The sequence below is a fragment of the Ips typographus genome, linkage group LG4 (assembly GCF_016097725.1).
Source record: "Ips typographus isolate SLU linkage group LG4, UJ_Ityp_2.0, whole genome shotgun sequence".
NCBI classification, from domain to species: domain Eukaryota; kingdom Metazoa; phylum Arthropoda; class Insecta; order Coleoptera; family Curculionidae; genus Ips; species Ips typographus.
In genome coordinates this window covers 13552729-13578486 of record NC_138425.1, presented here as the reverse complement: position 1 = coordinate 13578486, position 25758 = coordinate 13552729, and the positions used below count along the sequence as shown (strand labels likewise).

The 25758-nt window shown below is 34.6% G+C and overlaps 3 protein-coding genes across 4 annotated transcripts in view; 1 reads left to right on the top strand and 2 right to left on the bottom strand.

Annotated features, from left to right (window-relative positions):
• LOC145727507 (uncharacterized) overlaps positions 1–25745 on the top strand; it is a 37583-nt gene extending 11838 nt beyond the window's left edge. Inside the window, exons 1-5 of one of the 2 annotated variants that reach the window (XM_081977101.1) lie at positions 5277–5295; positions 11927–11985; positions 21490–21666; positions 21724–21829; positions 21878–25745. In XM_081977101.1, coding sequence (XP_081833227.1) covers positions 11962–11985; positions 21490–21666; positions 21724–21829; positions 21878–25092 — 3522 coding nt within the window. In that variant the 5' untranslated portion in view covers positions 5277–5295; positions 11927–11961 and the 3' untranslated portion in view covers positions 25093–25745. Of the gene's footprint in view, positions 1–5276; positions 5296–11926; positions 11986–21489; positions 21667–21723; positions 21830–21877 lie in introns of those variants that run through there. The other variant, XM_081977100.1, reaches the window with a different exon arrangement.
• Positions 15864–18489, bottom strand: LOC145727508 (heat shock 70 kDa protein cognate 2-like). The gene is made up of 3 exons (XM_081977102.1): positions 18347–18489; positions 18051–18284; positions 15864–17941 (listed from the first exon to the last, which is right to left on the bottom strand). Exons 2-3 carry the CDS (start codon positions 18271–18273, stop codon positions 16149–16151), a joined length of 2016 nt encoding a protein of 671 aa, XP_081833228.1. The 5' UTR covers positions 18274–18284; positions 18347–18489; the 3' UTR covers positions 15864–16148.
• Positions 18523–21047, bottom strand: LOC145727509 (chaperone protein DnaK-like). Its single transcript, XM_081977103.1, has 3 exons — positions 20891–21047; positions 20587–20820; positions 18523–20477 (listed from the first exon to the last, which is right to left on the bottom strand). The coding sequence occupies exons 2-3, from the start codon at positions 20807–20809 to the stop codon at positions 18685–18687; spliced, it is 2016 nt and encodes a 671-aa protein (XP_081833229.1). The 5' UTR covers positions 20810–20820; positions 20891–21047; the 3' UTR covers positions 18523–18684.
• Positions 25746–25758: the final 13 nt, after the last annotated feature.

Here is a 25758-nt window from a genome sequence, read left to right as displayed (position 1 = left end):
GTCAACGACAGTCATGTGACCCGGAAAATTACATTTTTAACCTTGAAAAGTCTGTAGGTTACATTTAAACAGTTGGAAAAGCTGAAAATGTAAAAGCACGTCACGTGATCGTGACAATTTCAATTTGCAGCTAGCAACACTGTAAAGTTGAGTTAAAACTTGTCAACGACAGTCATGTGACCCGGATAATGTCGTGTTTAACCTTTAAAAGTCTGTAAATTACATTTAAACAGTTGGAAAAAATGAAAATGTAAAAGCACGTCACGTGATTGTAACAATTTCAATTTGCAGCTGGCAACACTGTAAAGTTCAGTTGGAACTTGTCAACGACAGTCATGTGACCCGGAAAATTACATTTTTAACCTTGAAAAGTCTGTAAATTACATTTAAACAGTTGGAAAAGCTGAATATGTAAAATCACGTCACGTGATCGTGACAATTTCAATTTGCAGCTGGGAACACTTTTCAGTTAAGTTGAAACTTGTCAACGGCAGTCACGTGACCCAGAAAATGTCGTGTTTAACCTTGAAAAGTCTGTAAATTACATTTAAACAGTTAGGAAAGCTGAAAATGTAAAAGCACGTCACGTAATCGTGACAATTTCAATTTGCAGCTGGCAACACTGTAAAGTTCAGTTGAAACTTGTCAACAACAGTCATGTGACACGGAAAATTACATTTTTAACCTTGAAAAGTCTGTAAATTACATTTAAACAGTTGGAAAAGCTGAATATGTAAAATCACGTCACGTGATCGTGACAATTTCAATTTGCAGCTGGCAACACTGTAAAGTTCAGTTGAAATTTGTCAACGACAGTCATGTGACCCGGAAAATTACATTTTTAACCTTGAAAAGTCTGTAGGTTACATTTAAACAGTTGGAAAAGCTGAAAATGTAAAAGCACGTCACGTGATCGTGACAATTTCAATTTGCAGCTAGCAACACTGTAAAGTTGAGTTAAAACTTGTCAACGACAGTCATGTGACCCGGATAATGTCGTGTTTAACCTTTAAAAGTCTGTAAATTACATTTAAACAGTTGGAAAAGCTGAATATGTAAAATCACGTCACGTGATCGTGACAATTTCAATTTGCAGCTGGGAACACTTTTCAGTTAAGTTGAAACTTGTCAACGGCAGTCACGTGACCCAGAAAATGTCGTGTTTAACCTTGAAAAGTCTGTAGATTACATTTAAACAGTTAGGAAAGCTGAAAATGTAATTGTATTTCAATTTGCAGCTGGCAACACTGTAAAGTTCAGTTGAAACTTGTCAACAACAGTCATGCCTAACCTAACCTAACCTTGAAAATTCTGTAAATTACATTTAAACAATTGGAAAAGCTAAAATTGTAAAAGCACGTCGCGGGATGGTAATAATAATTTGAAATTTGTAGCTGGCAACACTGTAATGTCACACCTCTCAACAACAGTAATGTGACCAGGAATATGTCAACCTTTAACCTTAAAAAAAAGTCTGTAAATTACATTTAAACTCTTCAAAAACCTAAAGTTGTAGAAGCACGTTACGGAATCGTGACAATTTAAATTTGTAGCTGACAACACTGTAAAATTAAATTGACACTTGTCAACCACAGTCATGTGACCCGGAACTTATAGTCTTTTACCTAGAAAAGTCTGTAAATTACATTTAAACAGATGAAAAAGCTAAAATTGTAAAAGCACGTCACGTGATCGTAACAATTTAAATTCACAATCATGTGACCTGGAAAATGTCCTTAACCTAGAAAAGTTTGTAAATTACATTTAAACAGTTGTAATATTTTGAAATAAGTTTTTTATAAAAAGTAAAAGTGCATAATTTTCGTAATTTTTTGCCGATAAATGTTTTGTTGGTTATTTTCAATTGAAGTTGAAAAAAAGTTGAGCAAAGTGAATTTGAAATATTAACATAATGCCTAGAAATGCTAAGAGTGTTTTTATATTGCATTCACAAAGAATTAAGAATTTTTTTTTATTTTTTAGTCATGTTGCAAATAAGCGTATAAGGAAAAACACATTTTTAAAAATAATTTGAGAACAATATAACCATTAGTTAACACCCAGGTGTCCATATTGTCAGCATTTAAGGTAATGCTGGCACAATATCCACTTTTAACTTGGGCGTTTAAAAGGGTTTCAATGTTTTAAATCTGCACACTTAGGTAACAAGCGATAGGTGATTGTAAACTAATAATAAGGAACCCATTATTTACAATAATCCAATTAAAAAATCCCCATACAAAATGTAGGACTCACACAACAATGAGACCATAATTTATTTACGCGAGGAAAAATTCGTTTTATTGATATAATTCAACAATCGACATAATAATGGGCAAATTGAATGGTCGAGGTACAATACCCGCTTATTTCCGACAAGTTATTAGTTGACTTTGTTACAATTTAATTTGGAAATTATTCGTGTCGAAAAGCTTATTTTGATTGCGCAGTTTATAAGGCACACTTACATTGTCATGGTTAGCTATTTTGGTGCAGTTGAAATGTTCTTTGAGAATTAGCTTACCATTCCAGCCGAAGTGGCAGTGACGCAATAAACGCGTTTTGTGTCTGACGTCACTTATTTCCTATTGGTCAACAGAAAATTTTCAGCTGACGGATGTGGCAAAACTTTTTTCCCTGATCAGAGTAGTTAACTGTCATTTTGTCACAATTTGTTAATGTTTTGTTTATTTTTTTAACTTGTTACAGTTTTAAATAGGTATTCTGCTATTCAGGTATTTATTTTTTTAACATAGCAACATTTTACTGCGAAAAAAACATCAGTGAAAACCATACTTATTTGAAACATCATATATCTGTGACGTAGGAAAGGTCCATGTTCCCTATCTCTCTTCTGTTTATCGTAAGTTGAGTGAGACGGAATGCATAAGGGAATGTCTAACATCAAACGAAACGTCAACCGGACCCAACCGGCGAACGAGACAGAGCTGAAATTGTAGGTTATATTTAATGTTTATTTTCTAGTAATTTGTGTTTAGGAAAGCCTGGTTTATAAAACAAAATTTAAATTTAGCAATAAATTTAGTATTAACTTTAAGAATAAGACTAGTGGTTTTAAATCAAGACGTTCATAAATGAAATTTAACTTTAACCTTAAATTTAGCTGTATCTAGTGACCTTGGATTACATAAAATTCTAAGTTCTCTTAAAGTTAACGCTAAAGTTAAATCATCTTGCTACTGTGCAAACGACCCCAATGACACAATCAGCTGATTTGTGTTTTGAATTTGAATATTTGGTTATGGTTTTTCCTGGCAGCTAAAGGTTACGGTTAAACGGTTGAAGCCTAGTAATATTTGGTTTTTCCAATTTCAATTTTTGTGTTTGTGTATTCCAAAATCACAACACTGGGTATGTGGGAATCCCGAATGTCACTTAATATTTTTGAGAGTTGACCTATATCAAATGAGCGCAAATGACAACTTTGGCGTTTAGCAGTCATTGATTTAAGACTTGAAATATTTCTTTTATGAACACCATATTTTTTTAGAGTTACAGCTAAATTTAAATTTACTACTAAATTTAAATCTAAATTTAAATTTTGTTTTATAAACCAGGCTTTACAATCAACTACACAAAATAATAAAAAAATATGTTTCTCACTGCATCTGAATACGTTAGTGTATAAAATGAGAACCGGTAACGCCGCCATTAAAAGTGACATTTTTGGCTTTCTAGTATAGAGGGCGGTGGTATAGAGCATTTTTAAAAAACATTTTGACTTTTGCTACCGAGACAATGGATGAAGCAATCGCCCCCATTGCTCCGTGTCACCGCCCTCTATACTAGAAAGCCTAAAATGTCACTTTTAATGGCGGCCTTAGCGGTTTTCGTTTTATACACAAACGTACGCAGGTGCAGTAAAAATATGTTTTTTTTTTAATTGTTTCGTGTAGTTGATTGCAAGTTGTGAGTGAAAAATCAAAAAAAGGTTTATTCCTGATCCAGATATGTATAGATAGAGCTTTTTTATACACAATCAAGTCCAGCCTAAACAAATTGGTTAGAACATTTGTTCTGGAAAGTACAACACACAGCAAACTAGTTTAAACACTGTTCAATGTAAGAAAATCTGTAAATCCTTGAAACTAGGTAAGCCAAACTGGTAAATGGTTCTATGTTATTACGAAGAACATTCATTCAAAATTATTTTTGTTGAATTTTCACAATGAAGAATGCTTGTGTTCAACAGTGTTTAACCACTGTTAAGTTAGATCAGGTTTTTTGTAAAGTAAAAAACTGACACGGTTGGGCTTTTTCCTGAATAGCTGTTACAATGTGGCTTGAGAAACTTGATGAACGGCAGCAAACAAAAATAACTTACGCAAATAACTTCAAGTTTTGATTTTAAACCCTAAAAATTCGTCTAATCCTCAAAAAACTCAATTTCCACAATAGAAACACACGCAAACTGTCACCACTATTTCCGCCATATTGGAATTTTTGACAAGCACCTTCTAGGCTTTCTAGTATAGTAGGCGGTGTCCGTGTCAGTGCAAAAAAGTTTTGTCTATACGCGTATTTTTAAAGTCAACATTAAGTTGTGATGAATGACGTCAGAGAATGGTTTTGTTGAAGTAGTGTTGAGATTGTGTTGGAACTGTTGAGCTGGTTGGCAACATTTTTCTTGTTGACTTAAAAAACGGGATTTACATTTAAAGAACCTTTGCTGAGTATTTTATGCCTTTTCTATTTTCCTTAATCAACAAACACAACCAACAATAACAAATGCCGGAAAGGCTAATACATAACGTCAAAAAAGCTTACATTGTCATTGGTGAAAATTGACTTCCAACATGAAATCAACAAATCCATCAGCTCTGAGGCTTGGTGGAAAGTTGAGGCTATGTTGTATTCATCACAGATTTATGTTGACTTAAAAGACAGTGACAGTTGGATCCACCATTAATTCATCAGCACTTTAAGAACACTTTTTATAAAATTGTGGTGCTTGTGTTGGCAACAATACCTAAACTGTTGACTTTAAAAATACGCGTTATCATTCAATACCTTTTTTACGAGAGCATTCGGCAACATGGCATCAGCGTGTTATCAAGGTTAGCAAAGGACAGAAACATATTGATTGACATTGATAGTGCTTCAGTTGTTTACCGATTTGACAATACTCACAAGAGTAAGGTTAAGCTGGAAAAAAGCAAAAGCGGAAAAATTAAAGCAGTGTCGATTTTACTTAATTTGAATTGTGCAGGCTGGTGTTGATAGTGATTCTGGACTGTGTGTGTTATTTTCTTGATGGTAAACCTGCAAAGTAAGGTAAGCAGCAACTAACCTTCTGTATGTCACATGAAACATCTATCAGTTGCTGTTTGCCCTCATTGTACTGTTTAGACATTTTCGGTTACGGAAAATATCAAATTATGAAAAACTCAAATACAACTCACACAAAATAATAACCTAATTGATAAATTTAAGTTGTAATGCCTGCTTTATACCTCCCATTTAAGAATTAAATTAAATTTCAATTTCCACTAAAATTAATATTTAAACTAAGAAATCTTGTTTAGGTTTATACTACAAATTAATAATTAGAAAAATAAATGACTGTTTTGACTTACTGGACGTTTGACGTTGATGTTTGACGTTGACGTTTCTATTGTCATCGTCATTACGCGTGTTTTGTGGATAAAGAAAATTTTTATTAAAATAATTTAAAAAAATTGTTCTTAAACCACTTTTTCGGTAAAAAATCCAATTATGGAAATAGACGATTCAAGTCTAATAGACTACGTATCGCAATATTCATACTTATATGACAAAACTAACAAAAACTTGTACATTCCCAACTCTTTCCTACATCTGTTTATAGGCCGCACTCCGTATCTACGTTGCCTTCTTCGTTTTTTAGTAATAGATATGCTTACTACTGCAGCAAGGAGAATCAATCCAAAATACACCTCTTCATCCATTTTTTAAATTTTTGCAAGAATTTAATGAATCAAAAAAATATACACAGCAGAAACCAACATTTGTTAGGATTATGATGCTTCACAGACTGACAGAAGACAGAAGACAGCAGTTTACATCATGAGTGATGACAAGTATGACAGTGATAGTTAAAAGATAGATATTTAAACGAATTAAGCCGAACTTTAATAAAGTTGGTTTAACTTTAATTTAAAATTAATTTTAGTTTAGTGTAAATTGAAAGTATAAATGGGCTCGCTTGTAAGTTCACTTTCAGCTTTGATAAATTAATTTTAGTTTAATTGTTAATTGAGAGGTATAAAGCAGGCATAAGGGGAAAAGTTTGAAGAAACTATCAACAAAAGTCAAACTGTCAAACAACAAAAATTCTTAAATGGTTTGCGGATTGCGGACAGCGCCTGGGATAGACTTTAGTTTGCTTTTCCTCCAAAGTCAAATTTAATTGAAACATCTGATAATCTTCTGTTATAAGAGATTTTACGCTTGATCGGCCACGACAATGAAAACACCCATTACGTCTTGTGTTAGTTGTGTTGGACAAATAACGAAACTCTTTGTACAGCGTCATGTAAGATTTTCACGCCATTCTTCAGGCGTAAGATTACCATTACGAATCGTTCGAAGGTGTTTATTAGTCACACACAGTCGATTATGACTTGTTAAAAGCCGATAAAGACATCAAAAAGTGTGATTGATGTTACCAGGTTGATGGTTTAATGCGGAAATGTCACCAAGAAATTGCCAATCTCTAATAATTGTTAAAAGTTATAGGTTAGGTTAGTATAATAGGTTACGTTCATGTATAATTTTCTGCAGAACCTCAGGCAGTGAGAGGTGAAGAATTTCCTACTGACATATTTATTTCTTAATGGTTGGTATGTGACGATTGTGATTTAATTGGAATTGTCACAATAATCAAAGCAAGTCATCTATAGGTTTCATGAATAACATGTGTTTAGTACCCGGGGAAGGTGTTTACAGTGTTTTCTACCGATTTTGAATCAATTTCATTCGATATTGCGACTTTACTAGTGGTGACATTGGACCCATTGGATTTCATTGGATTTTGGAAGAGAAAAGTTTTTTATGTGGAGATGATGTAAGTATGGTCTATCTATTTTCCCGTGGCGGTTACGTCATCATTTGCCTTTCTTGTCTATTACATGTGTTCCGAGCGCGATAGAATTTTGACGTCATCTAGTCACGTCGGCAATGAATCAGGACGACAAGGCTCGGAAAATCGGCCGCCATTGTTGACAAAAAGTAAACAAAGAGACATTTTTTATTTTTGATATAAATTTTACAATATTTTAAGGAGTATTTTGATTTAACTTGTTTTTAATTGCGATACTACGTGTGAGACTAGATAATGTGTGTGTGTGTTTCGGTAGTCAGTTTTGAAAATGCCACCTTCTTAATACACTTTACAACTATCAAGGGGCCCAGTGAAACATTTCTGAAGGAACTAGAGTTTGTGGAACAGAAAAGGATGCCTTTTCTAATAGAAAACACTGTCACAATGAAACAGCCCATATATTTACTTACTCCCAGAAGAGTTTTTACAAGAACACTACAAAAACCAAGTTTATTAAAGCCAGTGGTTCTCAAAGAAACATGGATATAAAGTAAAGGTGTATTTAGCAGAAGCTGACAAGGTGATTTACCTAATACTATAAAAAGGATTCTGGTAGAGGTATTAATAAGCTGCTAATACTAATAGCTTATGTTTCAGGTACCTTTATTTGCCTAATCTGGAGTTTGCTTATCATGCTTTGAAAGGGTCCAAATTTAAAAAGTCCCATTATCAATTGCTCTAAAAGACTGAGCAGAAGGTGTTTGAAACTATGGTTATAATGGTGTTGTCAAAATCAATATGCAGAGTGTTGAAAAAACAAATTTCTAATAAGTTTCAGCTAATATTAGAAAGATACAAGTTACTTAATACATAAATTTGATCAAATGCCATTATTTTGCCGAATTTCTCTGACTATAGTCAAAATTTTACCCTTTGAGAATGACGTCAAGCAGGTCAGCAGGAAAAAACACGCATGTCTGGAATTAGATCACAAATTTTAACCTACAAATGCTTTGAAAAATCTGGAAACTGTTTCTTTTCGTACTCGAAAAAAAGCATTACATTTAAAATTAGCATTTGGGCCTTCTCATTGTAGCGCAGCATTTTTATACCGTTGATATTCGTTTAAATCAAACTGACAGTAAATGTCAACGTTTTTAATTTGACAGGACGACAAAATTAACAACGTGCCTTTTTTGCTAAAATTGTTTATTTCATATGTTTGATATGCGATAAACAAAGATGTAAAAAGATGACGTCATTCTGAAAAGGTAAAAATCCAACTATATAAGGCTAGAAACCGATGGTGCTACTGTTAAATAGGTACTTTTCCATCAGATAGTAGGTTAAATTACTATTTTAATTGTATTATTTACACATTATAAAATATACAAATAGAATCTTTAAAAAGTACACTCAAGTTTATTTTTTATCTAAGAAGTCTAGTTTTCTTCATAAACAATCATAAAATTAGATAATTTCTTTAACTGAGGTACCTACCTGCTCTTACAATAAATTGAACTGAAATTGAAAAAACGTTAAATAAATCACACAACAAAACCAAATGCTGGGTAAATTTACAAAAGGAAATAAATAAGCAATCTATATCACAAAACCAAGAAGCAAGTTCTTAAAACACCAACAATTCTGTGATACGTTAAAACACTGCTTTAGGATTTAATAGTCCCCAGGATACACACATTGCCTTTCCTTTCTTGCAAATTTTATGAAATAATTCTTGAAACGTTGGTATTGGGCTGTTAATGACCCGTTTGAATGCACCTATCTGTGATGTTCTTTCCAGATAATTTAAATTGAATGTTGTTGTTGTTCTCAAGCCAAAGTTTGATTGGAACTTTCCGCCTTTGTTTACCACCAAATGTTGCAAGTTTTCTAGTTTGGTGAAGAAAAATCTTAAATTCTACGAAGGTCTCGCAATAACAACACTAATTAATAAACTTAAACAACCCTAAATTAAGTTTTTATTTCTTCTGTTTGTAGTTTTTGATGTTGGGACTATGCTCTATGTTGCCACATCTTCCAGGAGCAGATGTGAACCTGGTGTATTGTTGGTTGCAGTAATAAACGGACCGATGAATTATACAGATTTCGAAAAAAAAAGCATTTATTGCATGCAAAACATGTGAGATTCTTAGAATGTTTTTTTTTTCAAAACAATATAGTTTTCTCATTTTCATTTATAATTGCTTAATGAATGATTAAAAAGATGGATAGCCTAGCTTGTAATAAACGACGTGCGTAAATTGCAATATGGCGGAGCACTTGATGACGTAACCGCCACGGGAAAAAAAATGAACCGTACTTAATTCGTTTTCAAGCTCTATAGAGCGAGCAGAGCGTTTTTGACGTCACGATGACGTAATTTGGCAAAATCATAGATTGACCAATTGTCAAACTACGTCATTGTGGCGTCAAAAAAGCTCTGCTCGCTCCATGGAGCCTGAAAACGAATGCAGCCAAAGACAGCTTCTAATTAAACTATATTTTTTTAATAGTGATTTAACTTAGCCGTTTTCTATCGGTTTGTGAGTTCGGATCCAAACGTGTCTTGATCGAAAAGTCACGTGACGTCTGTGTAATTTTGTAATCAAGGCGTCATGTGATTTTTAGATCATAATGCTTTTGGATCATGAAATCATGGTTTGAACTTGAATATTTCATTAATAAATCAAATCACTATGAAATTTTACGACAATTGACAAAAGCTTTATAGCTGAATTTAAAATTTCGTTAAAATTATAATAAATAAACACTTCTCTTGTATTATGGTTGATTTATGTGAGATTTCCTGGTAACTGGACCATTTCGTTCATAAAAAAAATAACTCTATAAATCTTAAGAACCCCCCATAAACCCGAGTTTCTCCTGTCTCGACCCCGATTAACTAAACCTTCAACAACGGCAAAACCGAAAGTGGTGCGCGATTTGCTATTTACAATAATTACCATCGGGCGTACTTTTATTAATTTTATTTTGTAAATCCAGTTTGGCCGTTTTTAAGTGCATTTCGTGTTGCATAATCGTCGTTCGCGAGCTGCCGTTATGCAACCAGCCGAACGGATAATGTGCGGTTGTCTTTGCCCCGAGTTAATGAATCGTTTTTGTTCCAGATAAATCGCTGTCGACAAAAAAAAATTGCTTAATGGCGTATAGGTTTGGTGGTTGTTAAAAACAATCGGTTGCCTTATTGTGTGTTTTGATTCAAACTGTATATTACAACGAAAAGAGTAGCGTGTACATTACAAATTGAAGAGTAACGTAAAACGTCAATCGTTTGGCATTTCAGTTGCTCTGGATAGTAAATCATTGGTCGGTAAATCAAATGTAATGAAGTATAATCAACCTAACCGTTACAGATCACTACACTCTCAAACCTATTGAAGTTTGTTTGCTCATTTTTGTCCAAACAACTGATGATGACAGTATGTCAAAAGTCTCCAAATTAAAGTGCAGGCATCCACCTTTTTGTTGTAATTTAAATTAACAATTATTAAATTAGTTTGCACAATCTAATTTTTTTGGTGTAACACAATTCGCTTTTTTGGAAGAGCAATCTACCCACACAGCATTCATTACGCGCGCATTGAAAGCATGAAATCATTGGGTTCAATCTGTGCCACACAGCGAGAATTTCATGAGAATTTATATAACACCTTTCGATTGAATCCTCCATTATGCATTATAGGATATAATCGTTACGAGCCTTTTGCGTTTTGTTAATTCAAAGTGCACGAAATCTGAACCGTTTCATCGTCGTAATGGTTTTTGCATTGTGCTAATCGTAGTAAGAACACGTCGGTACCATATAAGTAATAAATGCCAAAAGCTACCTAATGTCTTAGAATTTTTTGTGTACTGAATATTGATGGTGGTCAAATGAAGCAAAAGTTTCAAATTTCAGTTGTTTTTATTAGGTACTTCTGACTTTTAGATAGTAATTTATGGTAGGTCACCTAGAACAAGGAAGTGACATGTGCACATGGGCTGGGCGGTATATTATTAATCCTTGATTTTTATGGGTATGAATGGGTGTACAACCAGCCGCAAATGGACCCAATCCATCTTCACTCGTACCTTTTTTAAGCAGGCCAGGTGTTTATTACCAACAATCAAGAGTGAGTAAACACGCAATTGTTTACAAAGAAACTGATCAAAGGGTAATACAAATTAAAAGGAAACAGGTGAACGGAACCTTTCGAACAATAATAATTACTGAACCTATTTAAACATTTTTGTTTTAAGTATTTCTCAATTATATGCCACGGCATTGCTTTAATATTTGCAATTTAGGTCTATTCTACGCATAGTTTGCACGGTCGAAAGTCTAATTATTTGCTCATTGGTTCATGGATAAATATGCACTGATTTTGCAAGAAGCAAAACTGAATTTTTGCTTTCCTTACCTCAAATCGCTTATTTCATACACTTGACATATTAATATACGCGCGAAACAAAGAACGGACTTATTGAGGAAGGACATCCCCAGATTGCATTAGATGATAAACCGTTTAGAATCTTTTAATTAAATAATGTCCTATGCAATACACATATGCATTAAAACCACACATACATGTTTGTGGGTAATTAAGAGTTACGTGTTAGTTCTTTGAAGGTCATTGTTTAACGGAAAAGAACGCCAAGATTGTTATCAATTAAATTATATGAATAATGCATGATAAACTTAAAAAAGCATTAATACAATAAGAAGTTTATAATACAAGTAGATTTACATTTGATTGTTGAAACATCAAATTGACTGCATAGTTAAATTGATGATGATCACAGATGAGAAACCTACAATTTTATTACTTTCTCAAAAACGTATAAAACTGGCAAATATATTTCTATTTTGTTGTTTTTCAGGTCCGTTATGGCTATTCCTCTTACACTATGGGCGTATGGTGCTGTCACTTGAACCCGGAGTAAGTAGTAATAATAAGAAAACCATTAAAATAATAATTAACACTAACTACTTCTTCTTTCATATGCTGACATTCAGTTACGTCCGGCTATGAGAACTATAAACAAATGTTCAATTTTCTTGACAAACAAATGTCAGGGTTTCTAATCATATTTATCTATAATAATATTTAAAACCATAAAGGGGTGAATCACAACCTTAAACTTTCACTGTATGCACATTTCTATGCTACGTCATTATTTATTCAACTGTTTGTATTAAGTAAAATATTGATTGTCAGTGAAATTATAAATTGAATTAAACCGTGGCGGTTTGTGTTCAATTGCTTGGCTACTTTCTTCCATTAACCGACAAATGTTTCATTAAAATAATAATTATTTATGTACCTACTTCAATAAACTTATGGAATGTGCATTTAGCACGAGCTCTGATTTTCACTTTGTTCATGATCGTAATTTATGCGTTATGACGATTTGTAGAATAGTAGTTTTATGATTAACCTTAAATGCCCAAAATGATTTGAAATTTCTTAATGTTGTGAATCGGCAGTATTTACAATATTTTTTCTTGTCAATAGTGTCAAAATTTGTTTTTACAAAAATTATCTGAAATGACATTTTTTCATTTGTTGAACTTGGCTTTGCGCTCCTTAAAGATCGTCCGAAATCTGTTCTATTCTCGCATTTAATATTCTTACGGAATTTTATGGGTAATTTTTCATTAATTTTTCCACTGATTCCATATTTTGTTCAATCGAATTTGTCTATTTTCTTATAAAAACTATAAATTTTTGGCTTGTTCACATGAAACTATTTTAGTAAAAATTAGTAGTCTTCGATTATTTATTATAATTATTTTACTATAACAGTATCACTTGAGAAATTAAGGAAATTGAAACAGTTTTGGAGCAAAAAAAAAAATTGCAATTTTTGACAAAAAATGGCATCTTTCGAATTTTCGAAAGGTTAAAAGTGGTTATTTTACCTAATTTCAGGTCCTTTGGTGTAAATACCTATACCCTTTGCTGTGCATTAGAACCCTTATGGAGCAAAATAAAAATTTGTCAAAAATGCACTTTTTACTAAAACTGTCATTTTTTGTATGTTTGAAAGGTTGTAACTTTTTTATTTGAACTCCTATAAATTTTGCTAAACCGCCTTTAGAAAGAGAATAAAAAATACTACAAAATGAGCCATAATTCGCCTCTCTAGCTCTTCGTTTTACCGAGATGCTGAATCTCAAAAATATGAATTGGAGCCCTTTTGGAACAAAAAAAAAATTGAAAATTTTTGACAAAAAATGGCATTTTTCGAATTTTCGAAAGGTTCAAAGTGGTTATTTCACCTAATTTGAGGTCCTTTGGTATAAATACACCCTTTGCTGTGCATTGGAACCCTTATGGAGCAAAATAGAAATTTGTCAAAAATGCACTTTTTACCAAAACTGTCTTTTTTTGTATGTTTGAAAGGTTGTAACTTTTTTATTTGAACTCCTATAAATTTTGCTAAACCGCCATTAGAAAGAGAATAAAAAATACTACAAAATGAGCCATAACTCGCCCCTCTAGCTCTTCATTTTACCGAGATACTGAATCTCAAAAACTAGTTAAAAAATACCCCTAATACCCCCCCATTCTTTAAATTTTTTTGAAAAATGAAAAATTTTAAAATGCTTTTTTTGTGCTTATTTCACCTAATTTAAGGTTTTTAGTTATAAATACACCCTTTGCTGTAAATTGGAACCCTTTTGGAGCAAAAAAAAATTTGCAATTTTTGACAAAAAATGGCCTTTTTTGAATGTTCGAAAGGTTCAAAGTGGTTATTTCACCTAATTTCAGGTCCTTTAGTATAAATACACTCTTTGCTGTGCATTGGAACCCTTACGGCGCAAAATAAAAATTTGTCAAAAATGAGTGCATTTTTACCAAAACTGTCATTTTTTGTATGTTTGAAAGGTTGTAACTTTTTTATTTGAACTCCTATAAATTTTGCTAAACTGCCATTAGAAAGAGATTAAAAAATACTATAAAATGAGCCAAAGCTCGCCCCTCTAGCTCTTCATTTTACCGAGATACTGAATCTCAAAAAGTAGTCAAAAAAGACCCCTAATACCCCCCCATTCTTTCAATTTTTTTGAAAAATGAAAAATTTTAAAATGCTTTTTTTGTGCTTATTTCACCTAATTTAAGGTTTTTAGTTATAAATACACCCTTTGCTGTAAATTGGAACCCATTTGGAGCAAAAAAAAATTTGCAATTTTTGACAAAAAATGGCATTTTTCGAATTTTCGAAAGGTTCAAAGTGGGTTATTTCACCTAATTTCAGGTCCTTTGGTGTAAATATACCCTTTGCTGTGCATTGGAACTCTTATGGAGCAATAAAAATACTACAAAATGCTATAGCGATTGCTATGGCTCTAGGGTTATGTTATCCTCAAGAGGCTTAGAGGCAAAAGAAAAATATTGTTCGTTAAATGTTAAAAGACCCTCTGAACGTTGTCAGTGTTTTCCTTGTTTTCTGTTTCAACCTCTTGAACTGTATGCTTAACAATCTAAATCGAAAGACGTAATATACAGGATGTCCTATTTAAAATAGTGAACTTTTTAATTTCCGAACGAACCGACAACCAACCTTGCCAAAATGTGGTAAACAAACCTAAATTCTGATCTCTTTAACTTTTAAATACTTGATTTATTAATTTTAAATAGTCCGTTGACCTAAACCGTAACTAATCGTCTCATTTTGTACAACCGCAAAATTGACAGAAAAAACATTCTTGTAGGTGTTAAATTGTGTGAATGTTCAGGAAGTTGCTTAACTTAAACGGAACTTAGTGACCAAAACATTTCACACTAAATGTTTTCAGTTAATGAACCCATATTTGAAATCTCTCATTAATCGAGTGTAAATTAAACCAAACTTAACTCGTTAAACAAACAAATTAGCATACTTACGTAACTTGGGCTTAATGAAACAATTGAAAGTGAGGGTTTCTAAAATGAAACTTTTCCCATAAATCGTTCAACGACGACTAAATTGCAAAGTTTTTATTACATTATCCTTTTTTTTTTTCAACGTAATAATATATTGCCTCAATTAACAATAGCGCCAAATTGCACGTGGGTCCCTCTTAAAAATAATTAGCAGTTTCGCAATTGTGATGAGAACCAGGAAATCCGCCCGAGATGAAATTTACGATGGGTGGTAGAGATTTTTACTTTTCCTTTAAATGCCCCTCTTAAGGTAATTTGTTTGGATGGGATTGACCGAATGACATAACGGCAACAGTGAAGGTATTGTTGTAAAAACAATAAAATTGGCATATGACCGAATCGTTCATAAATGTGCAATTGACCTTATAACTGAGCATGCATAGAATTAATTCAAATCAAATTGTTATTCAGAGTTGAGGTATTTCGATGGGAGTGGGTTTTTTGCGAAACGGATTGCCCATTTTGATGTGGGAAGAGAGTCGTTAATCTAATCTGCAATGACAAGAAAATCTGTTTGGGAGACCTTAACAATCATTAATAAAAAATGTATTGATGTAACGGCAGTTCAAGCGAGTCGAAGCAAAATTGTAATTGCCCCTATTATGTTATTAACCAACTTTCAACACCAAATGTAGTTATAGAATAATTCGCAATAGCGGAAAGCGTTTTATCTTCCATCTGGCGCAGGTGTAATTTATTATTTTGTATAATTTATCAAACAAGATTCGAAACACTAGTATTTGCCAGCATTAAGGCAGGGGGTCCATATTTAACGCGGTATTAGTTTGCGTAACGATTTTGTGACACTAATAACGCGATCTTTCTTTGATATTAAAGTAAACAATTAGGTTAATTATAGTTATTGTCGAAATTATTTATATTAAAGATACGAGAGACGTAAGTTTTATATTTCTATTTTACATGTACAATTAACGATAATTAATCGACGTAGCCATTAAGCTTATAATAAGTCATAGAGATAGAATAAGAATAAGTCAAGAAAAAATGTTTAACACTCAAATTGTCCCAACTTGATGATCAGATTAATTTATATTCATATATCAACTTTTAAAACGAAATTCAAGTTAGATTAGAAACGTTTTCTAAATAATTGAGTCATCCATCAAATCAGAACACAATAAAACATTGTTTCATATAATATCTCTATTTGATTACTTTTTTTTGGGTATGAATCGTTGAAATAATCTAAAACTTTTATTGTTTTTCAATGAACTACTACTTCCACCATTGCTGGCCGTTTCTGATTCATCCGGAATGTCTTGGGAACACTGATGAATGATTGCCGGTCTTTTAGGCTTAGTGTACATAGCAAAGTCTATATCTATATACCCATCCACGATATTTTTAATAGACTTTCCAAATAACTCAAATTCGTTTTTCAACCTGTCCAACTCAGTGTAGCGAAGCTTGCTCATAATTTTCTGAAACTCCTTGCACTTTATTTTAACAAACAACTTATCGGCTTCTGCTGGTATATTGTCCACTTCGTATAGAATGGTATTGCAAATAAATTGTGGTTTGTACTTGTACTTTACAAATGTCTCAAACATTTCGTCTTCCTCCCGGCATTTATCCGAATTATCTATGGCTTGTTTGATTTGATAATCACACAAGCTGAAGTTACCTATAGAAACTACCAAAGTTTCCTGTTTTAAGGTAGTTGTTTCTTTGGCTGTGGCTGTTAAAATACCATCCTCGTTCAAAGCAAATGTTAGTACAAAACCCACTTTACCAGCCCTTCCTGGAGGTATATCTACCACTGTTAATCTTCCTAGGAAATTGTTATATTCACAGATTTTCCTCTCTCCTTCATATAAAGAGAATAGTGCAGTGGTTTGGTTGTTCTCATGGGTAAAGTAACTAACTGGTTCAGACACAATAGGAAGAGGAGAGTTTTTTTTGATAAGCACATCCATCAGACCACCATAAAGGCAAATTCCTAACGACAAAGGTGTTACTTCTGTGATTTTATACTTTTCCAAATCGCTAACGTTAATCTTTAAAGCTTCAGCTTGAATTCCAGCTCCTAAAGCCACTGCCTGGTCAGCATTTATGTCAGTGCGTATTTTTCTCTTGCCAAACATGTCAGAAAGTATCTCTCGAATTTTCAGGATCCTCGTTGATCCGCCAACCAGAATTACACTAGATATGTCGTATTTTTCCAGTTTTGATTCCGCCAAACACTTTTCCACTAAGTGTTTTACTTTAATAAATAAATTCTCTGCCAGTTCTTCAAACTCTTTTTTTGTTAAAGATAGGTCCAGGATGTGTTCTTCTCCGTTGGCAATTAATTCCAATGTTATGGAGTAGCTGGAACAGCTTGTAAGTTTTTTCTTGATTTTAACTGAAGATTCTTTCAGTCTTCGGATTAGCCGATCGTTCAGCAAAGATTCATCAAAGTTGGTTTTAACCATTGACTTAAAGTGCTCCACCAGGATATTATCGAAATCCCTTCCACCTAAAAAGCTGTCACCTTCCACGGCTACAACTTTGAAATTTTTTCCATCCACATTGATAATAGACACGTCTAAAGTACCCCCACCAAAATCAAACACCAAACTGGTATTACCTTCTTCTGGTCGGTTACTAGTGTAATGTATAGCAGCCGCTACAGGTTCGGTTATGAGTTTCAATACTTTTAAACCGGCCAGTTTTGCAGCAATTTTGGTCGCCTGTCTTTGGGCATTACTAAAATAAGCTGGTACCGAAATCACGGCGTTGAATACTTCGGTCATGAGGTATTCTTCCGCACATTCCTTCAAGTACTTCAGTATCTCGGCACTTATTTGTTCTGGTGATCTTTGGCTGATCAGTTTGTTGTAGGTCACCTCCACCACAGCTTTGTCATCTTCACCATTGATTATTTTGAATGGATATTGTTTGGAATTGATTAGTTGTTGCACGTACGCGTCTTTGTATTGTCTACCAATAATACGTTTCACATCTACAAAGAACGTTGATGATAAAGAGGAATGATAAACTTGAGAAACCAAAAGACAGAAAGGAAAAACAGTATCTTCAAATCAAGTAAAAATGAAGCAGTAGTAACTTACCAAAAATGCAGTTGGTAATATGTGCTACTCCCTTATCTATAGCAGTGCTGCCAACAAACACCTGAGGGCTGTCGATATCATAATAAACATAAGATTCCGTTAAATAGCTGCCTTCTTTATTTGGGATCATTTCGCATTTTCCATTTTGATACACGGATACGCCTGAGCATGTAGTTCCCAAATCGATTCCTATTGAAGGAAACTCGGACCCGTTTGAATCCATTTGAAGAAAATCTTAAATTTACTTTCGTTACTAACCCTAACCTGTTAACTTGTAATGAGTTGTGGGGACTTACCAGTTAATTAGAAGTTGGCATATAAAACACAACTAGTTTTAAGTAATCTTGTAAACCTATTGCAAAACTGTGCCTACTTTATTTGATTGCATTTTGCCTGATAAAGTGATAAAAAAGATAAGACGTGGTATTAAATTTGCTTGTTGCATCGGTTTAAGGTTAAAAATAAGCTGCTGTTGTCAAGACCATTGAAAATTTTTAATACGTACAGAATTATCAATAATTTTATTTGCTGATTCACGAAATTCAAGTTAGATTAGTAACGTTTTTTAAATAATTGAGTCATCCATCAAATCACAACACAATAAAACATTGTTTCATATAATATCTCTATTTGATTACTTTTTTTTGGGTATGAATCGTTGAAATAATCTAAAACTATTATTGTTTTTCAACGAACTACTACTTCCACCATTGCTGGCCGTTTCTGATTCATCCGGAATGTCTTGGGAACACTGATGAATGATTGCCGGTCTTTTAGGCTTAGTGTACATAGCAAAGTCTATATCTATATACCCGTCCACGATATTTCTAATAGACTTTTGAAATAACTCAAATTCGTTTTTCAACCTGTCCAACTCGGTGTAGCGAAGCTTGCTCATAATTTTCTGAAACTCCTTGCACTTTATTTTAACAAACAACTTATCGGCTTCTGCTGGTATATTGTCCACTTCGTATAGAATGGTATTGCAAATTAATTGTGGTTTGTACTTGTACTTTACAAATCTGTCAAACATTTCGTCTTCCTTCCGGCATTTATCCGAATTATCTATGGCTTGTTTGATTTGATAATCACACAAGCTGAAGTTACCTATAGAAACTACCAAAGTTTCCTGTTTTAAGGTAGTTGTTTCTTTGGCTGTGGCTGTTAAAATACCATCCTCGTTCAAAGCAAATGTTAGTTCAAAACCTACTTTACCAGCCTTTCCTAGAGGTATATCTGCCACTGTTATTGTTCCTAGGAAATTGTTATATTCACAGATTTTCCTCTCTCCTTCAAATAAATTGATGTTTACAGTGGTTTGGTTGTTCTCGTGGGTACAGTAACTGACTGGTTCAGACACAATAGGAAGAGGAGAGTTTTTTTTGATAAGCACATCCATCAGACCACCATAAAGGCAAATTCCTAACGACAAAGGTGTTACTTCTGTGATTTTATACTTTTCCAAATCGCTAACGTTAATCTTTAAAGCTTCAGCTTGAATTCCAGCTCCTAAAGCCACTGCCTGGTCAGCATTTATGTCAGTGCGTATTTTTCTCTTACCAAACATGTCAGAAAGTATCTCTCGTATTTTCAGGATCCTCGTTGATCCGCCAACCAGAATTACACTAGATATGTCGTATTTTTCCAGTTTTGATTCCGCCAAACACTTTTCCACTAAGTGTTTTACTTTAATAAATAAATTCTCTGCCAGTTCTTCAAACTCTTTTTTTGTTAAAGATAGGTCCAGGATGTGTTCTTCTCCGTTGGCAATTAATTCCAATGTTATGGAGTAGCTGGAACAGGTTGAAAGTTTTTTCTTGATTTTAACTGAAGACTCTTTCAGTCTTCGGATTAGCCGATCGTTCAGCAAAGATTCATCAAAGTTGGTTTTAACCATTGACTTAAAGTGCTCCACCAGGATATTATCGAAATCCCTTCCACCTAAAAAGCTGTCACCTTCCACGGCTACAACTTTGAAATTTTTTCCATCCACATTGATAATAGACACGTCTAAAGTACCCCCACCAAAATCAAACACCAAACTGGTATTACCTTCTTCTGGTCGGTTTTTAGTGTAATGTATAGCAGCCGCTACAGGTTCGGTTATGAGTTTCAATACTTTTAAACCGGCCAGTTTTGCAGCAATTTTGGTCGCATGTCTTTGGGCATTACTAAAATAAGCTGGTACCGAAATCACGGCGTTGAATACTTCGGTCATGAGATATTCTTCTGCACATTCCTTCAAGTACTTCAGTATCTCGGCACTTATTTGTTCTGGTGATCTTTGGCTGATCAGTTTGTTGTACGTCACCTCCACCACAGCTTTGCCATCTTCACCATTGATTATTTTGAATGGATACTGTTTGGAATTGATTAGTTGTTGCACGTACGCGTCTTTGTATTGTCTACCAATAATACGTTTCACATCTACAAAGAACGTTGATGATTAAGAGGAATGATAAACTTGAGAAACCAAAAGACAGAAAGGAAAAACAATATCTTCAAATGAAGTAAAAATGAAGCAGTAGTAACTTACCAAAAATGCAGTTGGTAATATGTGCTACTCCCTTATCTATAGCAGTGCTGCCAACAAACACCTGGGGGCTGTCGATATCATAATAAACATAAGATTCCGTTAAATAGCTGCCTTCTTTATTTGGGATCATTTCGCATTTGCCATTTTGATACACGGATACGCCTGAGCATGTAGTTCCCAAATCGATTCCTATTGAAGGGAACTCGAACTCGTTTGACTCCATTTGAAGAAAATCTTAAATTTCATTTCATTCTTTCGTTACTAACCCTAACCTGTTAACTTGTAATGAGTTGTGAGGACTTACCGGTTAATTAGAAGTTGGCATATAAAACACAACTAGTTTTAAGTAATCTTGTAAACCTATTGCAAAACTGTTCCTACTTTATTAGATTGCATTTTGCCTGATAAAGTGATAAAAAAGATAAGACGTGGTATTAAATTTGCTTATTGCATCGGTTTGAAGTTAAAAATAAGCTGTTGTTGTCAAGACCATTGAAAATTTTTAATACGTACACAACTATCAATAATTTTATTTGCTGATTAAATTAAGTAACATTGTCAGTTAGATTAAGTGTATCTTTATATCACATTGGAAATAATCTCAATTATTAAAAAAATTATAAATGAAATATATAAAACCTCAAACAGATAAAATTTCTCCACTTTAATTGGACGATTGTATTGTTTGAATTTTGTGCTCCACTTGCACTAACAATAGCTCCTGAAACTCTAATCGTATTCAAATAAAAACCGATTTCCATCATTTAAAATTCGATCTAGATCAACATCAGCAATTTAAATTTTACTATTTCACACCATCAAACACCACACGCAATTAATCTTGCGTTTTGAGCAATCTTCTAGGAAAGTAATCGTGGTTTGTTTTTTTTTATTGGGGAATAGTTTTTGGACTTTGATAATCTGCCCGATACCAACTTCACGTGCCACGGCAAAGTCATAGGGGGATACTACGCGGACATCGAGACCAACTGTCAAATGTTTCACGTCTGCACTAAAGGACAGGCGGGTGAAAGCATGGACATTCGATTTTTATGCCTGAACGGTACCGTCTTCGATCAGGTTTGTACTAGAATTACGTAAATTAACTTGGAAAATATGCAATATTTCTGTACACAGGAAACCAGAGTTTGCGAGAGGATCGACGAAGTGGACTGTTCAAAATCGGAACAATTCTACAGTCTCAATTTAGAGCTGTACCAAAATTCTGCACCTAACGCTGAAGGTAAGTCGCTATTATTTCAAACAGTCACAATTTTAACACAACTTCCAGAAACACCGGATGTTCCTGCAGAAACTGAAGCACCTGCTGCCAAATCATCGACCACTACTTCAACGACCACAACGACAAAATTATCAACGCAACCATCCCACTACTTCACTACGTCTCGGCCTGTGGTGACGACGCTTTCGGGTCATCATTTTCCAGTGAACTCACCGGATATTCGATTTAATCCAGAAGAGATCAACATCAGTTTAAATCCTGGTGGAGCTCCACCAGATATAAGGACTAATCACTACTTACAGCCACAACATGTAAACTTTAATAGTGACTCTAATAAAGTTAAAGTGGGTGATCAAAGGACACCACCACATTTAAGTGCTACAAACACTTCACCACAAACTACAGTGTATAGGCCGCAAATCAGTAGTGACGTGCAATTTGATTTCTCCGAAGACGACTTTCGCAGTACAGAGCATCCGCGACAACAACAATTTTTGATCCAGACCAATAGTTTTCGGCATAGCCAGAGCTTCCCACACAGTGCCAATCAGTATCTCCAGCCCCACTATCATTCTTCAACGGCTAAAAACGATCCTAGTCACTCTACTACAACTAGAACTTTGTATATCCATTCCCTGAAAACACCAAACACTCAACACTACAGAAGTGAGAAAACCCCAGAACGAGTGCAGATTCCTATACTACCAACCATTCCACCGTTAACATTCAGTTCACCAGCTCCTTTCAGCCTTCATCATCATGTGGACCACAAAAGATACACTAAAGACCAACATCCCTCACCTCCAAGAATCATCATCAGTGCTAGTGCAAGTGTAAGTGACGCTAGCGGACGGAGACTGAACTACTCTCTAGGAACTATTGGAGAAACTGAACTTGTTGAAGATGACTATAAAGATGATGTCACTCTGGGGGATCTCGACCCATTCTACCGTGACGTTCCCAAAGTTAAACGACGAAAACGCAGCATAGATGAAGAGAAAAGCCCTTTTGAAGTGATCAAAAGCGAGAAAGAAGCTGTGGAGGTGCTGAAATTCCTATTCAAGTGGTACCAAAGTCATCAAGCTACGGCCACAATGACTCCGGCCACTAGTCCAATATCTACTGACTTAATACGGGAAATCAATGATGAACTGTCACCTCCAGTAAATGTAACCACCCCCAAGTTGGACAGTGAGGAATTGTTTTTGAGCAGTTCTGAAGAGGTAACCAGCACCGAAACTTTGAAAAAAACCACATTCCTAGAGACTCCACCTAGTTCAATGGGAAGTAAATTGGAATTTTCGACACCTGAACTGGTGGTTGTTACTGAACCTGTCCGGGAAAGTGTGATGGAAGAAAGAATGGATACCAGCACTGAAAAAACTTTCAATCCGGATGATTACATTGATGACAATTACGAAGGACTTTCAGGCAGAAGTTCCAGTTTTGTTGATCCTTTGGCAGCTTTAGAGCTCTACAAGCATGTCAATGTTAATAAGCAACTTTCCGACATGTTACAACCGCACACTCCTTCCTCAATTAATGTAACTGAAAAAGAACGACACACGGAAATTAATGTTTTATCGGAAGTTCGGGAAGAAGTGGGTACTTCAACCACAACAATAGCAACTCCAAGACGAAGAGGAAGAGGTAGACAAAAGTACCCCGACAACTTTCAGGAAGCCAGCTATACCTCTAACCAAATCAATCAAATTTCATCTAGTACTGATGAGGGTAAAAAGCGCCGAAACCGAGGACGCTCACGGTTTATTTCTAGTACTAGCACAACAACTGAACCAGCCCTCATTAGTGAAACTACCAAAAGTACAGAAGCCACTTCGACTGTTTCAGTTACTACAGCATTAGAGAATGAGAGTACAGAAACCGCCACATCGTCACCAACAACATCCCAACGTAATGATCCTTTATATTTAGTAAAACTATTGAAATACTTTGCTGAAACTGACAATGAAATGATCTATTCCTCCCCTACTACAGATCTCCCTAAAACCTCATACGAACCTTTAACGGAGAACCAAATGCCGTACTTTGTGACTGCGATTCCTCATAAAGATAATTCGACTAAGGTAACAGAAAAGTTGCTTGATAAGTTGCAAAGGCTGCAAAAGACTTTGAGCGCAATGGATGATACAACAGCTACAACACCTATTGTTAGTTTTGAGGCTCTGCAAAGTTTTGGTACTACCACGGCCTTAGAGAATACAACATTACCGGTTGGGTTGGAGACCACAGAGAGTAGCACTACTTTAACAACCGACCACAGTTTTTATGACGATATCTTTGTCGTACCAGAATTGACTGATGAAGTTGCATCAACAACCACAACCCAAGTTACAACCGAAGCAGAGTTGGACACCACCACAACAGTTGCTACCACCACCACAGAATCTTTTGAAGTTGAAATTGAAAAATCAATTTCATTACCTGTTGGAGTGTTAAGTCCTGAAGATGCCATTAATGTGAACAGTTTGATTTTCTCGTCAACCACAGAAGATGACGTTCAAACCACGGTCAGTCCTGCGACAACATTGATAGTTCCATCCATTGAAGTGACTTCAGAAAAACCAACTTCAACCGAGTTTCGATTTGTAACACAAACTAGTGCAGGTGTATCAACTACAACTGATCCTCCAGCCACTACAACTGAACCTGCACCAACTACTAGTGATACAACTACTAGTAGTACAATTGAAACTACCACCATAATGCCTACTACTGTTAGGCTTCTAGAAGAAACCCAAAACCCTCAACTGAACTCGAGTCACCTGGAGGAAATAATTTTAGAAACCACAACCCTCTCTCCTTCCACCACTTCAAGAAGACGCCCTCTACGAAGAAGGCCTAATCACAGTCAGAGAATTGGCCGACATAGATTCAACACTGAATTAACGACCAGGGCCCAACTGAATTCGGAAAACGTCACCGAGGCTCCATTGCTCAAAAGTGTCCTGCCCACCAAAACGAGAGGACAAATTACTAAAGTATTGTTGCACACGACGCCACTGTCAAAGCAAAGCCAAGGGCGTGCAACGAAAGTGGGCAAAAATTACGTGTTTAACTGTTTCGGGAAGGAGACGAACAAGTTCTACGCGGACCCTAGGGACTGCAGACTGTTTCATTACTGCACCCACGGGTACAGTAAAAATCAGTTGTTGGATTTGAAGTATGTGTGCGACCATAAAACCTATTTTGACGAGGAAAAGTTGATTTGTACAAAAGTGAAACCGCCCAAGTGTAAATAATATCGGTATCGAGGTTGAGTAGCATTTTTGTTTCAATATACAGGGTGTACTCGAAGTGGACTAGTTACTAAAATGTTCATGTTTTACAACACAAGTCAAAACTTCAAATTTGTTTCCACAAATGTACCAATTCTGAAACTTTTTTCATGACAAAACAGTGTATTTTAAAGTATAAAATACGACGAAGGTCTCAAAATGTTATGGTCTAATTAACTAATGAATAATCGCACAGTAGGTACATAATTTACATACTTGTATATAATACGTTAACTGTCATTAACTATAACTATTAGTTTAGTAAAATCGATATTACACAGTTCCCTTGAGATTAAAATACATTTAAAAAAAGTATTTATGTATGTATTTTAATTTCGGGTTTAATCATAAAAACAAATTCTGGATAAACCTTATTTTAGCAAATAAGTATTTCACTTCGAGGACATCCTGTAGTTCTATGCACAGTAAATATCCGTGATATTTACTGTTTCTTAGATGAATTTTCCTAAGTTAGCCAATCGCCTTTGTAACTTCTGTAATTTTGTAGATATTCTAAGGTTTACGATGCATTTAAGGATAATGATGCCTCTTTGTGAACGTGTTATAAATACTCATAGATTATTAATATAATTAATAAAGTGCCTTTGTTATGATTATTAGTTTGTTTTT

What these genes read in the sequence shown, in the direction of transcription:
- LOC145727509 (XM_081977103.1), bottom strand. Translation starts at nt 20,809, where the DNA reads ATGGAGTCAAACGAGTTCGAGTTCCCTTCAATAGGAATCGATTTGGGA. An exon ending in TATTACCAACTGCATTTTTG is followed by an intron (nt 20,478 to 20,586) that starts GTAAGTTACTAC and finishes CGTTCTTTGTAG; the next exon opens with ATGTGAAACGTATTATTGGT.
- LOC145727508 (XM_081977102.1), bottom strand. Translation starts at nt 18,273, where the DNA reads ATGGATTCAAACGGGTCCGAGTTTCCTTCAATAGGAATCGATTTGGGA. An exon ending in TATTACCAACTGCATTTTTG is followed by an intron (nt 17,942 to 18,050) that starts GTAAGTTACTAC and finishes CGTTCTTTGTAG; the next exon opens with ATGTGAAACGTATTATTGGT.